We start from the raw sequence: 16,837 nt of genomic DNA on the forward strand, positions 1-16,837 counted from the left end.
GCTGCTCGTACCCATCCTCCCAGTCCCCATATATCATCTTCCACGCTCGTTGCTTAGTCCTCCAAGCTTTACCATAAGTTATCACATAACCTCCATACAACGCCTTAATGGTCCTAATAATTGTCCTAACCTTTATATTCAGTTCTCCCTGCAATATTCCCATCAACTGCTTGGCAATGAGGGTAGATGTCAACTGCCGATGCCTTAGTGTCAGCTCATGGTCAGCACAATTGTGTGGCCCGACAACTTTTGTGATCTTCCACTTTTCGGTGACCGTTTGCTTCCTTGCACAAAACCTCCATGGGCAGCGTTCCTTGTCACACACAACTGTGTAACAGCGCTCCGCATATGAATGCAAGACCTTGTAAGGTCTCTTTTGTATCACTGCAAACGCCTGCAACCACCTCTTCAATGTAGGGAGGTCATTGAACACCCTTCCATTCTCAATTACCATGTTAGGGACGGCCTTAGGAGCTTCTAGGAGCTCATCATCACGTCCTTCTGCACATGCCTGATCAAAATGAGCAAGATCGCTGAACTCGTGAACTCTTGGATCACGACGGCTGGGAAAGATACGCCTCAGCATCTCAACATCACTCTCTGTCAGCTCTTCAACAGGGCGATCATCATCAGAATCAAGAGCCCTTGCCATCTCATATGGCTCCGAATCATGCATAATTTCAACACTATTAGAGCCACAGAATCCGTCTCCAAAGTCCACTTGAGCAGCAACAGGGGCCACATCCACATTCTTAGGACTGTCTTCTGCAACATAAGCAGATAAATGAGAAAAGAATGAAAGAAATGGATGTAAGGAAGAGGATAAGCTCACAATAACCATGCGGTTAAGACACTTACTCAGATGATTCCGTGTCAAAGGGAACTCATGAGGAGGATCTGCCATAACAATATGAGTTTGACAAGCATCTCCAACTACCGCATTAGGGGCAGAATTAGCATCGGGAACCGTAGGTGTAACCTCCACATCCCTATCAGGTTCTAGGATGGGAGGGTCGATGTGTGCTTGCTGACCCATTGGTGGGGAAAACCCATGAGGGATGGGATCAACTAACACCCGACGCACAACCACGTCCAAACATTGCAGCTAGCTCTTCATAGCCGATCTCACATAGTTCTTCCACTAATCCGCACAATCAATTGGGATCATTCGCCTGAGGATGTTGGGAGGAGAACCTAGGTGCAGTACACCCTCAATTGTAATGCCATCATCTCCAAGGCAATGCAGCTCTTCCCAAGCCCTTGCAACCATCTCACTAAATGAAGGCCTATAATTGAATAGCACAGGCACGCTTTGCATGTCAACAAACTCAACATATCCATAGCGATTGTATTCAACGGTGCCTCCATGATATGTGGTCACTAGGTTGTCCATCTAGTTCAAACATATAACGAAACACATGTCCTTTAGTCCAAATTAGACGATAGATAATACCTAACAAGTACTTTCTAACTACAAACTAAGTAAATAAGATAATAACTACATACATAGATACAGTGTACTAACTAAATAGCTAGATCCTATTTGGTTAACTAAATATGTAACTACCTATCTAAGTAGCTATCTAACTATATCTATGTACCTATGTATCTATGTTTCTATCTATCTACATATCTATCTCACTAGATCACTAACTAAATCAACTACCTGAGTCATCACATTAACTAGTAAATAACAAATGCAATAACTACTATACTACAATCAAAGCTAACTAAGTACGCACATTGCAAATTCACAATTTTTACCTATCCGACGATGGAGTCGTGGACGTCGACAGAGTCGCAGCGGATGCTGGGCGTGGGTCAGGCCGACGAGCCAGGCCGGTGGTGGCAAGGCAGGGCACTGTAGGTGCTGGGGCCGGCGGGGGCGCGGCCGAGGATGGCGGTGGCGCGCGGCGAGGGCGGGAAGCTCAGCCTCCGCGCGGCGAGGCCGGCTCGGCCGGTCCTAACCGAGGCCGGCGGTGGCGGGCGGCACGGTCACGGTCACGGCACCGGCGCGGCCAAGGTGTCCGAGGGCGCGGATGGCACGTCGGGTGAGCGCGGGGCGCGGCGCAGCCGCGGTGGCAACGCGGCGAGGGCGGCAGGGCGCTGGCGCGGCAGTCCGGTGGGGGCGCGGCGCGGCCTCGGTGGCGGCGTGGCGTGGGGCGCGGCGCGGGTGTTCGGAGCAGTCATGGTGGCGGCACAGCGCGGGCGGCCGGCGCAGGAGTGGGGCGCTGCGGTGCGACGCTGGGCGTGGCGCGGCCGCTATGGCGGCGCGGCGCGGGTGGCCGGACGTGGGCGCGTGCACGGCCAAGGCAGAGGGCGCGCAGGTGCGGACGACCGTGGGCGGGAGAGGGCGCGGGCGACGGCAGCGCTGCACTGCTCGAGCAACTGAGAGAGGTGCGAGAGAGAGAGGGAGAGGAAGAGAGAGGAATGGGGCCATACGTAAGGAAGTTAGGCGCCAGTCACCCTGGCGCCGAGCTCGGCGCCAAGATTGGTGCCCGGGTGACTGGCGCCGAGCTTCCTGCCACGTCATCGCCACGTTGGTTTTGAGCCCAAGAGCTCGGCGCCAATGACGCTGGCGCCGAGACGTGTAAGCTCGGCGCCAGCAATGATAGCGCCGAGCTAAGGGTTCAAATTCTGAAATCTTTTCTCCAGGAACATATTTGTGAAAAATTTTCAAAAAAAAAAAAGCTAAAAATAAAAAAATCGATCGGTGGTACACATTTTGTCAGTTGATGACAACCATGCATGTGGACTTGCTGCTCCTGCTGGAAATTCATGAGCTACACTTGTGCATAAGCATAAAGGTCAGACGAAACCAAGTTGGCTTGGCAGGATTTCCGTGTCATGTCCCTTGCAACTTGGGTGATCTGCTGTTGTCGACTGTGGTGTCAGTGAAAGAAATCTCGTTTCATGCCTCCTGGCTCCTGGCTCCTGTAGTGGTTAGCGATTTTGATGGACGGTGCTGCCAGGCAGAGATGCCTATCTAAGAAAGACAAGACAAGGTAGGAGAGAACAACAAATTAAGGACAAAACACCAAGTGCATTCATTACTCTCAGTTTCATAGACCTCGTCAACTGTAGTTCAGCTCATGAAGACATGAACATATCCTGAAGCACCGTGTCAAATGTGGTGACGGTGTATTCAACCGCTGGGTTTAGATTTTAAGAGGGTGACGACGTTTTGCTTACTTTTTGTGTGTTGCCTGTCGTGCAGGGAGGTGGCAAGTTGACAATCAAGCCACCCTTTGTTGGAACCAGAAGCGAGTCCCGTCAGCTGTAACTTTTCTGAAGCTAGAATCCCCAGATTTCTACGGTCTACCTGGGCATTTTCTTCTCGGAACGTTGTGCTTCGGACCAGCTCGGTATAGTTCTGATGAAAGGAACCCATACAGCACCACGGTCACGGGTGAAGGAGCAAGATGGAGAGCCGTACAAGTCACTGCCTTGCGTCTTCGGTCTTTCCTTTGAAGTGTTCGTAGGTTTGTGTTGCCTAATATGGGATGTTATTGCTGGCTAGCTGGCTCTTTTTTTGTGTGGCGAAGAGCTACAGTTGTGACCTGGAATACCTGTCGTGCAGGGAGGTGACTGAGTTTGGAGCCTGCCGAAACGAGTCCGCCGGCGGTCCACTGCAACAGTGACGGAGCCGCCTCCCTCGGACCTGGACTGCTACAGTGTGCTCGGGTATTTTCTCGGAAGTTGGAACAGGAGAATGTTTCGTGAGGCCGGGATCGTAGAATTTCGCCCGCCGGCCTGCCTGCCTTGCTGCGGCCAAGAGCTGCAGCACGTCTCCGTCGCCGGGCCAAAGCCGTGCCGCACGGGACGAGGAAATTCACGGCACAGCACGTAGGCAGTAGGACCGAGAGTTGTGCAAGTCATCAGGATCTCCCCGTCTCTTGATTGATCAGTGTTGCGTTGCCTACATGCTTGACCTAGCTGGATAATTTGGTACTAGTAATAACTAGTCAAATCTCGTGGCAAAACGTTACATGATTTGCCAATACCATGTTCTGCTCTTTTACTTGTATATAAGCAGGGTACCTGCCGGACGTGATCTCACAGTTTCTGGTAGTCAGATAGATACCGTGCAGCACTGAAACGCTGACAACTTTGCGATGACAGCAGATTAACAAGGCAAGTTTATTTGAAACAAGCCAGCCGCTGATCGAACCATGTTAAAGTGTTAACGACAAGACGAAGCTGGTAGCATCTTCTGGCCAACCTCTCGAGCGCTTTCTTGGAAATGGCGATACTGAAATTTGACTTGGAGAAGCATCCCTCCCTCCCAAGGTGAAAACTCTGACCAGACCAAGGACGAGCGTGCATGCTCGATCGCCATGCAATGCAAGCAACGAGGAAAGAATTCCAAGCCCCCGACGACCGTGTGTGAACGACGAAGAGGACCAAATTGGTACGGAAGTGCCCGCTCCCGCGCGCACATGATCCATGACAAAACCGATCCGCTGCATTACAGGGGATTGTTAATTCTCGGTCGAGTCAAACTCCAAACGGCCGAACCTGCCTTTGCCTTGTCCCACAGGGCCAGCACCGGGTCAAACTCTAACCACTTCGTTCCTCCCTGTCTATCTAAACAAAAATTGTCTAAGAACAGAAACACACCACTAGCCGGCTTCTCTGTGTACGAGCAGCCAGCCCTGATGCGAACAATGCATGGTGGCCCAAGTAGAAGTATAGCTAGCCCTGTTGCCACGGCAGTTTTGGTCCAACTAATCGGTCCGCTTGACTTATCAAGCCGGCGCCAGGTGCTGCAACCCGGTCATTGCTGCCAACACGGAAGGCTCCGACGTTTGACCTCCTCGCCGTCGAGCGGCTCATTTCGTCGCCGCCGTACGTGCGGCCGGCCCCACTGACGGCGACGAGGAATTGCTGCCACTAATTCCGCTTCTACTTGTAACACACAGGGCAGGCAGGCACGGGAACACATGCATGGCGTGGCGCCGGTGCAAATGAAACGATCCGTGGCGCGCGCGGCGACTTTTCTGATGAACGCGCTGCGCTGGCAATCCGCGAACGAAACCAAGTCACCGCCATGCAACTTCCGCCCGCCCGAGATCGCAATGCCTCTTCGCCCAGCTCTGCACCCCTCCCTGCTTATATATACGCCGCGACCCGTTCCGTGGCTACCTACTTTGCTTGCACTACGCAAGTTCTTTCTGATACGGCCGGGGCTTTAGTTACTCGCAAACAAGAAGGAGCGAGCTAGGTAACAAGTAGTTCGGTTCGGCCGCATGGCAATGGCCATGAGGAGGAGGGGAGGACTCGTTCTACCGGTGGTGATCATGGCGGTGCTGCTGTTCTTGGCCGTGCTAGGCGCGGAGGCGCGGCCCTTGAGCGGCGACGGTGGCTGGGCGGCCAGTGGGGACGGGCCGCTGCCGAACGGCGGCGTCTTCGTCGTCGAGACGCTCCGGCGGCTGTACCTGCAGCAGCTGGGGGCGGGGCCGTCGTGCGAGACCAACAGCCCCAACAACGGCTGCCCGCCGCCATAGGATGGATGGTGGGTGGTGACCGACGACGACGGCGTGTCTGGGCCGTGGGCACGCGCGCTTCACAAGTTCTAATGATCTCGTCTTGTGCCGAGCGCGGTGCGTGGACGGTCACGTGTGTCTCACGTCGTCCAGACTCCAGAGATCCACGGCCAAAGGCTGCCCTCGCTCAGTCCATCTGGTTCTCATGAATGGTTTTCCCGTCGGCGTTGCTGATCGATGGTTGGATTTAATTTGTTGATTGATTTCGATTGGTTTTTCTTTGTAACTTTTGATTTGACCACGTACGCATGGTGTGTGGGCACGGTGCGTGCGTGGCAATTTGTACAGCAACATGTATAAGAAAGTTTGAATACTATTATACATAGGAAATAAATGTGCAAATTCTTTTCTTAATGAATAAGATGCATGGAAAGATTTTACTGGATATAAATTTAGCGAAACTTTTCACTACCTCTTGTTACACTTTGTAAAATGGCAAAAATATTTCAATTGTAATGCATGCAGCAGTTTTTAGTTTTTACAACCATTAATTGTGCATAGTGACTTTAAAATGGTAAAATAGTGGATCACGATATGGATGGTAAATATATACGTAAAGATTGACAGGAGAATGGAAAATGCAAATACGATGCAGAGGAAATTTCAAAAAGTTAAAAATATCTCCAAAGACGTACGGTTCATAAAAACAAGCCGCCCTTATTATAAATTCATTTCAGAGAGGTGATTGGCTTCGCATTTCTAGGTGCGGTGGCAGCTCGGTCTCTACAAAATCTATATCTTCACAATTAGTTGCATAGTATCGGTTTCAAGAACTACCCCTAAGAACTGTTTTTAACCAAAAAACATTTTTTACACAGTAGTGAGTGAGCGAGTTAGTGTGTGTGAGAGAGAAAATAAGGGTAGAAGGGACTTAAAAAATAGGGACAGTTGCATTTCTGCCCTTGTTTTCAACTCTAACTACTCGTTTGCCCTGTTTTTTAAAGTTTGCAAGTTTGCCCCTGTTTTTCACAATCGAAGGTACCATCTGCCCCTACTTCTCAACACCGTGAGCTGGTGATAAATAATAGCCAAAAAATAAATATTTGGAAAAAAGGAAAAAAGATTGTAGTGCCCCTTATCCAAACAGAGGACTCCTCCCCCTCATTCTCCCATGCCCGTCCACCCGACGCAGGTTCGAAAGAACACCGCCGTGGCCGCACGGGGTCCTTGCGAGGTGGAGGCAGGTCAGCGTGCTGGGGGGGGGGGGGGGGGGGGCGACGAGTGGGGTAGCTCCAGATCATTGGTGAAAGCTTTTTATGGGGTTAGTGGATTTCATTGGTGAAAGCTTTTTATGGGGTTCAAAGCAATATATTTCTCTGTGGCGGGCACTGGAGCATGATTCTATTGAGATTACAACTGATGAACAGCTGTCGGAGTGGTTTGAGCTCAACAAAGAGAATGAGAAAGTCCATATTGTTGGTCAAATCAATGACTTTGATGGTCCATTGCAGTTCTCACTGACCAAATGTAGGTTTCACCCTACTGTTTGGAACTTTCAAACTCTCCTTCTGAGTACTCAACCTATTGATTTGGATCCTTTCATAGATCCAACACAATAGACGGTCATCAACTACTGAGTCATCCATGTGTACTCGTTTCCTATTTCTTATGCTTTGAACATATTTCATGTCCACATCCCACATTGCAAACCTAATGATGCATTTTTCCTATCTGTTTAATTTGAAGTGATGATGCAAGTAATATTGGAGGAGGAAGGCCACGAACTAGTAGAGGTAGAGGTAGACGAAGTTCATCACGTACTGAATCAACCAAGTATGTCATCCATGTGTATCTTTTTCAGTTTCTTATACTTTGAATAGGTTTATGCCCACGTCCCATATTGGATATTTATTGATGCATTTTTACTACATTGTTTTGAAGTGATGGTGCTACTAATGTTGGAGGAGGAAGGCCACCTACTGGGAGGGGAGGGGTAGAGGCAGAGGAAGAGGAAGAGGTGCTTCAAGGCCTGCTACTTTGCTCAATTTATAGAAATGACTACTGATTGGGACATGTAATAACTAGTAGGTGATTTCTTACGTATGTGCTAGACCATGTATGACCTGGACATGATCTTGGCAGTGATGCCTTTATTTTGTTGCGCTTAGTTGTGATCAGCACATGAGAATCTTGATGTGGTTCGTATCAACTCTTGCATGATGATGCAAATATTTTGCTTATAATATTATCTGGATCTCTCTTCATTACCTTGTATCATGTGATGCTTGCAAAATATTATACTTTGATATTTATACAAAATATGTATTGTCATTCGTCTAAAATAAATGAAAAAAAAGCACATAAAAAATCCTATTGATTATTGTGTCATTCATGTCAAGGTCATTTGTGTCTTTTCAGCCTTCAGTTAACACCGTTAGCTCCCCTTCACGGAATAGGAGCAGGTGGAAGCTTCGGATTTGAAAAACAGGGGCAAATCTGCAAATTTAAAAAAAAATAGGGGCAAACAACACTAGTACAGAGACGGGCTTTACTCCCGGTGGGGAACCCCCTCTAGTCCCGATTCCCCACCCGGGAGCAAGCATCCGGGACTAAAGGGGGTCCTTTAGTCCCGGGCCAGGAACTGGGACTAAAGGGGGACCTTTAGTCCCGGTGGGTAACACCAACCGGGACTAAAGGTGCATCCTGACATGCCACGGGGCCGGCACCCTTTAGTCCCGGTTGGTAATACCAACCGGGACTAAAGGTTATTTTTTTGTTTTCTTTTCAAAATAGGTTTTCGAAGTCGTATTGTACGCTGCTAGTAATACATTTATATGCGCATATAGTATGTTTCAGTTCAAGCACAATGAACGTATTAAATGACACAATTCAAGCATAGAACTATATATATATATATATATATATATATATATGCATGCATGCATGCATGCATATGTGTATTTTACATTATATTATTTCATGTGTATATATTACAAAAGATTGCATTACAGTTGCTGTGATATAACAAGTTTTCTCTCATCCTCTAGCTTGGCTTCCATGGCAGTGTTGGGTCGAAGTAGAACTCGCCCTTGGAATCGATGACCTGGTCATTAAAAAATCTGGCTATAGACTCTTGAATTGAACTGGTCTTGCTGTATGACCTTTTCCTCCAACCATCGAGCCTACAGGTTTGAATTAAAGGAAAATAAATTAATATATGTACATACATACATATATATATAAAGACATAATAACACAATTAATAATAATAATTAAATAAATATATAGTGTATTTTTAACGTACTTTGAGTCTCTCTGTAGGAGTTCTTTGGAAGACCTGCTTGATAAACTCACAAACATAGTAACCACAGTAGTTGTTCCCCTGTTCCTGTCTCAGACACCACTTTACGAGAAAGATTTGTCATCAAATCTGGTGATCTGGTGAAAGCTATATGTTTAATGAATAAAGATGATGTGATTTAGGGGACTTACTTTCAAAGGGATTACATTCAGTGGCGCTTTGCATTTTTCCATGTGTTGCTTCTCAATAAAGGTTTTTCAAACACTGCCCAATAAAAAATTTGCCACGTCATCATATATAGTTAATCATCATGTTTGTGTGTATATATAGTTGCTAGAGATACCGAAATTACCTCTGGATAATATCTATCATATCTTGGTAGTCTTGTTGTGGTTTTCTCATCGAGTCATAGATTATCAAGTGACTTTTCACCAGATCGATGTCCATCAATATCCAGTGATTGTTGCATGTGTTTATAGGATATAACGCATAACACTCATTAATTAACTAGAATAAACATATGAGCCATTAAGGATGATCAACATTATTAATACTCATTTGAAGTTGTAGGGGAAGAGTATATCCTTCTTGTGACGTTGGTTCACTAAGAAGTTCATGAGGTTACTCTCTGACTCAGACTTCTAATTAGGCTTTGGAGTAACTGGGTCTTTGAATACTATATGGGGATCAACAAAACCAATTTCATTGCAGCCTTTCTTTCTGCGCTCTGTCATTATAAATCTGCATATATATAGTACTTGTTAGGATAATTTATATGCATATACACACATATGATGAGTTTAATAATAGATCGAAAGAATTATTACTTACAGGCAATAGCAGCTAATGATAACTTTGTCTAGAGAGGTCAGGTGGCACCAATGTTCGTCTCTAATTCTGACACCAATGCTGAAGTATCCACCGGTAGACGCCTGTATGTACCACTTGTTTAGCAGGTATATTTACGTCCCCAGATCATCTAAGGCTTGAGGGTTGTATAGACTCTGGCCTAGTACAAATTTTTTCTTCCAAATATCAACCTCCGCTGCACTCTCAAAGTTTCTATCACCAAACATCTGGTAAAGGTCGAGACCAGTCTCTTCAATAAATTCACCAAGGTGATCCAAATCGATATCCGGAGGTATGTTTGCCTGATGCATTAATCCTAAATTCGAACCATATTCATTACCAACAACTAGCGGGGGGACTGATTGGTGTGATTGTTGTCCGAGTTGTGCAACTCCTTTCCCTGCTCGCTTCTTTTTCTGTGCCGCCTCAATTGACTTGGTAAGAGTGCGGTCATAGTCCGTTAACGTTGCTTTGGACGGCTTACGAGATTCCCGCTGTTGTTGCTGGTAAGAAGCCACCTTTTTTCTTAGAATATCTAGAGCTACGAAGAAGTACGGTTTTTTCGGGTTTCTCCTTACTTCTTGATCCTTTTTAAGTTTGTCATAGAATCTGGACATATTTTTTTTATATGCATTAGTTACTTCTTCCTTCTCTTCAGATATTATTTTAAGAATAGCCCTTGGTTTCACGGTGGCTTTCTTTGCCGGCGGGGGCTGGTTCTTCGTTTGCGGGGCTGGCCTCTTGCTAGTACTTGGCTTCTTGGTAGGCGGGGGTGGGGGAGGTGGTGGAGACCTCCTTGGAGGTGGTGGCAGCGGCATTGGAGACCTCCTTGGAGGTGGCGGCTGCGGCGTTGGAGACCTCCTTGGAGATGGTGTGGATGCAGCCTCGCCTTCGAACACATTGTCATCGTACAGAGCACTATGATGATTTGGCGATTAAACAATTGGACTTAGGTTGGGGGAGGATCTGCTACAAAAAAAGGAATGACATATTATTATGAGCAGATTGTTAATTATTTAAGCCAATATAAATTAATGATGTAGTGTTTTCATCCGCACCTATGGTGAGGTAGTTCAGGAGGAGGTGGAGGCGACATCCCAAGAATGATGATGTAGCGCTTACGCCATAGAATGAATGTCTTCTCTGCTTCTCCTAGAGTCTTCTCGCCATCACCTCCAGAAATGTCAAGAGGCAAATCACTAAAACCTTTTTCAGCTTTATCTACCGAGATGGTAGCATATCCTTCTTGGATTATATTCTCATGAATCCTTGGTGTCTTGGTTCGGTCGATAGGATTAACAAGACCGATAGCCACCTTGATTGTGGAATTCCCCTTCGGAATGTGTAGCTCACACGATGTACAAGGTTTAGTGACGTCATCCACAGGGAAGCGCAGTCCTGTGTCCCCTTGATTTGGTATCTCCGTGGAAGCGCAGCTGCTTTTCAACTGAGCTGGGGGCTAATGTTGATTCCTGGCTCTGATGCCTGCTTGCTTGCACTCACTGCTATTTGCACTTGCCTTCTGATTTTCTCCTGCATTCTCGCTTCAAGGTTTTTTCCCGCTCCTGTGCTTCACGCACCGCTTCCTCCAACCTCTAGAGCCGCTGTGCCTCTTCTTCCTTCTTTCTCTAGCGGCTTCTGTAGGAAGGTCTGTCCTGAGGGAATCCATGCTCCCACGAGACACTTCCTTTGCCTCTAGTTCGACCACCGTGTTCAATAGTCCCGATGGCGTATGTCAGTTCATTCTTCTCTCTGTTGGGCCTAAACGCACCACTAGCAGTAGCTCTATGAGCATAAAACAATCTTTTTGCTGCTTCTTACAGTCTTGCGCCATAAACACACTTCCCTATCTCCTGGTCTAGTGTTCCCCCATGAGCGAAAAACTAATTCTTTGCACGCTCTCCCCACTCGAGTAATTCTGGTGTGATACCCTTGGCAAGAAGGTCTGCTTCCATTTTGTTCCACTTCTTAATGGCAGTCGGGTAGCCACCTGATCCCAAGTTATGGTGGTATGTCTTCTGTTGGGCATTACATTGGTTCTTTATCACCCGACTCACACCCTCTTCTGACGTCTTGTACTGTACAAACTCATCCCAATAGGGCCTCTGCTTTGAGATCGGGTCTGGGACAGTGAAATCTGGTGCTATGTTCTTCTTGACATATATCGTGTATAGGTGTTTCTTCCAAGTCTGAAACTGGGTGGCCATCTTCTTCATTGCCCAATCCCTAACTCACTCCTTCAATTCATCACCATCTATTATATCATCATAACCATCTGTTTGGAGCGTGAAATGTTCCAAGACATCATTCCAAATTAACGTCTTGTCACGATCGGAGACAAAACTGATATGAGGAGCATTGGTCTTCTTCTTCCATTCGCGAGTACTGATCGGGAGCCGGTCCCTTACAAGGTAACCACAGTGGTGCATGAATTTCGTTTTATTTGCCCCCCCCCCCCCCGGTTCGCCTGTATCCACATTGAACTCCGAGATGATAAAACGGCCCTCCAATGGCTTTTTGGAACCTCGAACATTTTTACTCTTCATTGTAGTTATTGATGTTGATCCAGAGGGCTACAAAACATAAACATTATTTTAATGTCATGAGCACACATAAGACATATGATAATATATATAGCTAATAATAAAAAAATATATACTTGGCCAATATCTTGTTGCTCATTTTGTTCAAGAGCTAAGTACTGACTCCCGTCATCTGCATCCTCTTACACGTTATTTTTAGCACCATCATCGCCGGCAACTTGAGTGCCAGTGTTGATCAAATTCATCATCAACTCCTCCTCATCCATGTTTCTCGGGTCAGCCATATAGCTTCAAAAAACAAAACCAATATATAGTATGTCAAATCTTTGCTTACATGCGTAAAATCTATGAACAATATGCATTATTAAATCTTGCCCCTCGGTCACGGACGCAATTCGCCACACTAGGGCAAACTGCGTCGGTACTAGGGCGAATTAGGGCTATACATAAATGGCCGAGGGTGAATTGTGTCGGTGACTAGGGCGAACCACGTCGGTGACATCAACAACGTGGTTCGCCCTAGTCACCGACACAATTCGCCCTAGTGTGATTGTTTAGCATTAACGATAATAATAATACGAATGTTGATCGACTAGGCCACGAGAGAGGGCGGTGTGATGAGAGTGGCGGTGCTCTGCTCCGCCATATATATGTTTGTACACATGGGTGAACGAGGGTGGCGGTGCTCCACTGTATAAACCCTAAACCCTAGGGCGAACGAGGGCGACGGTGCTCCGCCGTATAAACCCTAAACCCTACGGCGAACGAGGGCGGCGGTGCTCCATCGTATAAACCCTAAACCCTAGGACGAACGAGGGTGGCAGTGCTCCACCGTATAAACCCTAAACCCTAGGGCGAATGAGGGTGGCGGTGCTCCGCCGTATACATAGAAACGCATGGGGAACGAGGGCGGCGGTGCTCCGCGACGTATATATACATGCATATGAATACAAATGATGAAAACATATGGATCGCGATCGAGGACAAGGACGTACTGCAAGACGAGCGGCGTGGTCTCAACGTCGACGCAGAGTGGGCTGGGGCGGTGGTTGGCGTAGCAGAGTGGGTCGGGCTGTGTCGGCGCGGTGGCGACCGGCATCGAGGGCGCGCACACTGCGGTCTCTACTGACGACGACGACGTGAGGAGGGCCGACAATGAGGGCGGTGCTCGGCGTAGAGGTGGAGGGCATCGTGGGTACCAAGGTCGGCGGCGATGTTGGGGCCTTGATTCCCTTCTATTGTGGTCTCTACTCCTAGTAGCTCCAATAGTTCTGCATTAGAATGGAATACATGAGATTAGCGCACATTTTTCATGTGGACATCCTTTCATACATGTGAACAAAAAATTCATATGTGAAGAAGTCAATCAAAAAACATTCTTAATTTAGCATTCTCCATATACAGTGCACCGAGTACTTGACTTGTCAATAAGCATTCTTTTGTTCAGTGTGAACTCAAGCATAGATATCCAAAACTCATATGAAGCACAGCACTGTCTCAAGAAGCAACATTTCTTACACTGTAGGTCCAAAATTAGAGCAAGACCTAGTTTTATCTGAAACATAAATGGATAGGCATTAAAAATGACTAAAACACCATAAACCGGTGCTCTGTCTCCAACATCACACATTGGTCAATTTGGCTTCCATCGGTCCATGTTTGCGGTTGTACTTGATAATATAGAAATAGTTTGATAGATTGAAGGTGTAAACTTATTATTAATAGGTTCATCATGGGAAATAATAGTTTCATAATATGTACAGTCCTTTTTTAGACCAAATGCCACAATCTCAAAATATAATGTGAGATAGTCAAAGTTTAAATTTTGTCAACCAGGCCAAAATACAATTTTATATCTATGATCAAAAGGAGTATATTATATATCATGCATGCATGTCCACATGTTTTTTTTCTTTTTGCAAAACATAGTACAAACGTCAATATATAGCATTGCAAACTCTACTTTGAAAAGCAATTCAATTGCCTTGATTTACTATTTGAGAACATTTTATGAACAACCGTCAACGTAAAATGCATAATAAGATGACATGAAAATAGGCATACAATTTTGGGATGGCCGGTCCAGTCAAGGTATAATGCATAATAAAACGCCACAAAATGGCCAGGCAATTTCTCAATTACATGTTTTGCAAAAAAATAAAAAAAATGCACAACATCACAGTCAATCCTCTGCTCTCCTTCAGCTCGCACGCCACCGCGCGTCGGCCATCCCCTCATTCCCGGCCGTGAAACTCCATAGCCACGAGCAAGCCACGGCACCGCTCCATCATCCTCGCCACGGCCATGCGACCCCGCCATGCCCATACTGCGATTGGCTGTTGAATGGCGAAACCCTAGGCACTAGGAGAGAGAAAGCCGAGAGAACTCACCTCACGAATGCGGAGGCAGATCGATGGGGTCGCGGCGGCAGCGGCGTGGCGAACGCGCGCGCGAGGCGGTGGCGACGATCGGCATCGGGCGAGGTGGCGGCGGCGTCCTCGGTGTGGCGGGCCGAGTGGCGTGTGCGCAACGGGGGAGAGGAATCGGCGATGGCGCGCGCGGCGGCGAAGATCGACAACGCAAGGAAGAAGATGGGGCGACGAGGGGTTTGGGCACTGGCATATATATACCACACCCCTTTACTCCCGGTGCCAGCCCCCACCGGGAGTAAAGGTCCTTTACTCCGGGTGCGTGTTACCAACCGGGAGTAAAGGTATACCTTTACTCCCGGTTGGTAACACGCACCGGGAGCAAAGGTATACATTTACTCCCGGTTGGTAATACGCACCGGGAGTAAAGGTTTTTTTGGCGGGCCACGAAACTGCAGCCCACCTTTACTCCCGGGTGGGCTTCCTACCCAGGAGTAAAGGTGGGCTGCAGTTTCGTTACCCGCCTGTTTTGAGCAAATTTTTTTAATAGAAATGCAAAAGTCTTGTTAAATACATAGTAAATTAAATAAAATGCATAAAATTATTTTGTTAAAAATATGGATTTTCTTTTTCTTTATTGCACATTGGAAAAATCTATAACTTAACTTTTTTTATTTTTTGTTATAATTATAAAACATAATGTAACTAATATTTATTATTTCGTTAATGCAAAAATGTAGTGTTTAATTAAAATTATTAAAACTATTGGTTTTGGACAGGAAGTTTATTTTCACATCATTTTAACGTTAATATTTTAATTTTTCATCACTCAATATCCTAATTTAACTTTTCGAGAGAGAAATCCCACCAAATCAAACATTGATTTAATTTGAAATACGATATAATAAACATCTGAATTTACAATTATTACATAATATCTCAAACACACACTATATTAAATCACTATATCATCAAGTGGGCACAGCAGTGAACTTCTTCTTTACGTATGTCCCTTGGTTATGATCGCGTCGTAACCATGGAGTGTCCTCATCATTTACCAAGATGCTACGGTGTTTGTTCACTTTGAAGGGCGGAATTCGGTCATCCTTTTCATAATCTTCTGACATGTCCGACTTGTCCTCAATTCCCACGATGACTCTTTTCCCTGAAAGAACTATGTGGCACTTTGGCTCTTTGGTTGAGTCATTATCGTTTTTCCCTCTTTTTGGTTTGGTAGACATATCATTGACATAGAACACCTGATTCACATCCTTTGCAAGGACGAATGGTTCATCTTTGTACCCAATATTACTAAGCTCTACTATTGTCATTCCATACTCGTTGTCTACTGTTACCCTGCCTCCGGTCACCTTGACCCATTGGCACTTGAACAATGGGATTTTCAAAGTAGGTGCATATTCTAGTTCCCATATTTCATCTATGTGGCCATAATATGTCTGCTTATTTCCATTCGGGTCTGTGGCATCTATGCAGACACCACTGTTTTGGTTAGTACTCTTTTTATCTTGGGCTACTGTGTAGAATATGTTCCCATTTATCTCGTACCTTTTGTATGTGACGATATGCCATGATGGTTGCAAAGCCAATAAATATAGTTGCTCATGGATGCTCTCATCACCTTGACATTTTTTTCGCAACCAACCGCCGAAAGTTTCCATGTGCTTACGCGTAATCCAAGCTTCAGTCTTCCCTAGAAACTCGGATCGTAAGAGATTCTTGTGCGTCTCAATATATGGATCTACCAAAGAGGAGTTCTATAGAACTGTGTAGTGCACTTTATTGAAATAATCATCCTCCGTACCAATATATGTTTTCCTTCCTAGTGTCCCCTTTCTGCTTAGTCTCCCCTCATGTCTCGGTTCAGGAACACCAATCGAGTCAAGGTAGGGAATAAAGTCAACATAGAACTCAATGACCTCTTCTGTTCCATAGCCCTTGGCGATGCTTCCTTCTGGGCAAGCACGGTTGTGAACATATTTCTTCAGGACTCCCATGAATCTCTCTAAGGGGAACATGTTGTGTAGGAACACAGGACCGAGAATGAAAATCTTCTTGACTAGGTGAACTAGGAGGTGTGTCATGATATCAAAGAAGGAAGGAGGGAACACCAACTCAAAGCTGACGAGACATTGAACCACATCATTCTGTAGTTTAGCTAGATCAGTTGGATCAATTGCCTTCTGAGAAATTACATTGAGGAATGCATATAGCTTCACGGTGGCTAGATGTACATTTGGAGGTAGAATTCCTTTTAATGCAACTGGAAGT

At 46.1% G+C, this 16,837-nt stretch overlaps 1 protein-coding gene across 1 annotated transcript; it reads left to right on the forward strand.

Annotated features, from left to right (window-relative positions):
• Positions 1-1,897: 1,897 nt before the first annotated feature.
• On the forward strand, positions 1,898-2,392 carry LOC136523869 (uncharacterized). The gene has a single exon (XM_066517405.1). It carries the CDS (start codon positions 1,898-1,900, stop codon positions 2,390-2,392), a length of 495 nt encoding a protein of 164 aa, XP_066373502.1.
• Positions 2,393-16,837: the final 14,445 nt, after the last annotated feature.

The sequence above is a fragment of the Miscanthus floridulus genome, chromosome 18 (assembly GCF_019320115.1).
Source record: "Miscanthus floridulus cultivar M001 chromosome 18, ASM1932011v1, whole genome shotgun sequence".
Classification (NCBI taxonomy): domain Eukaryota; kingdom Viridiplantae; phylum Streptophyta; class Magnoliopsida; order Poales; family Poaceae; genus Miscanthus; species Miscanthus floridulus.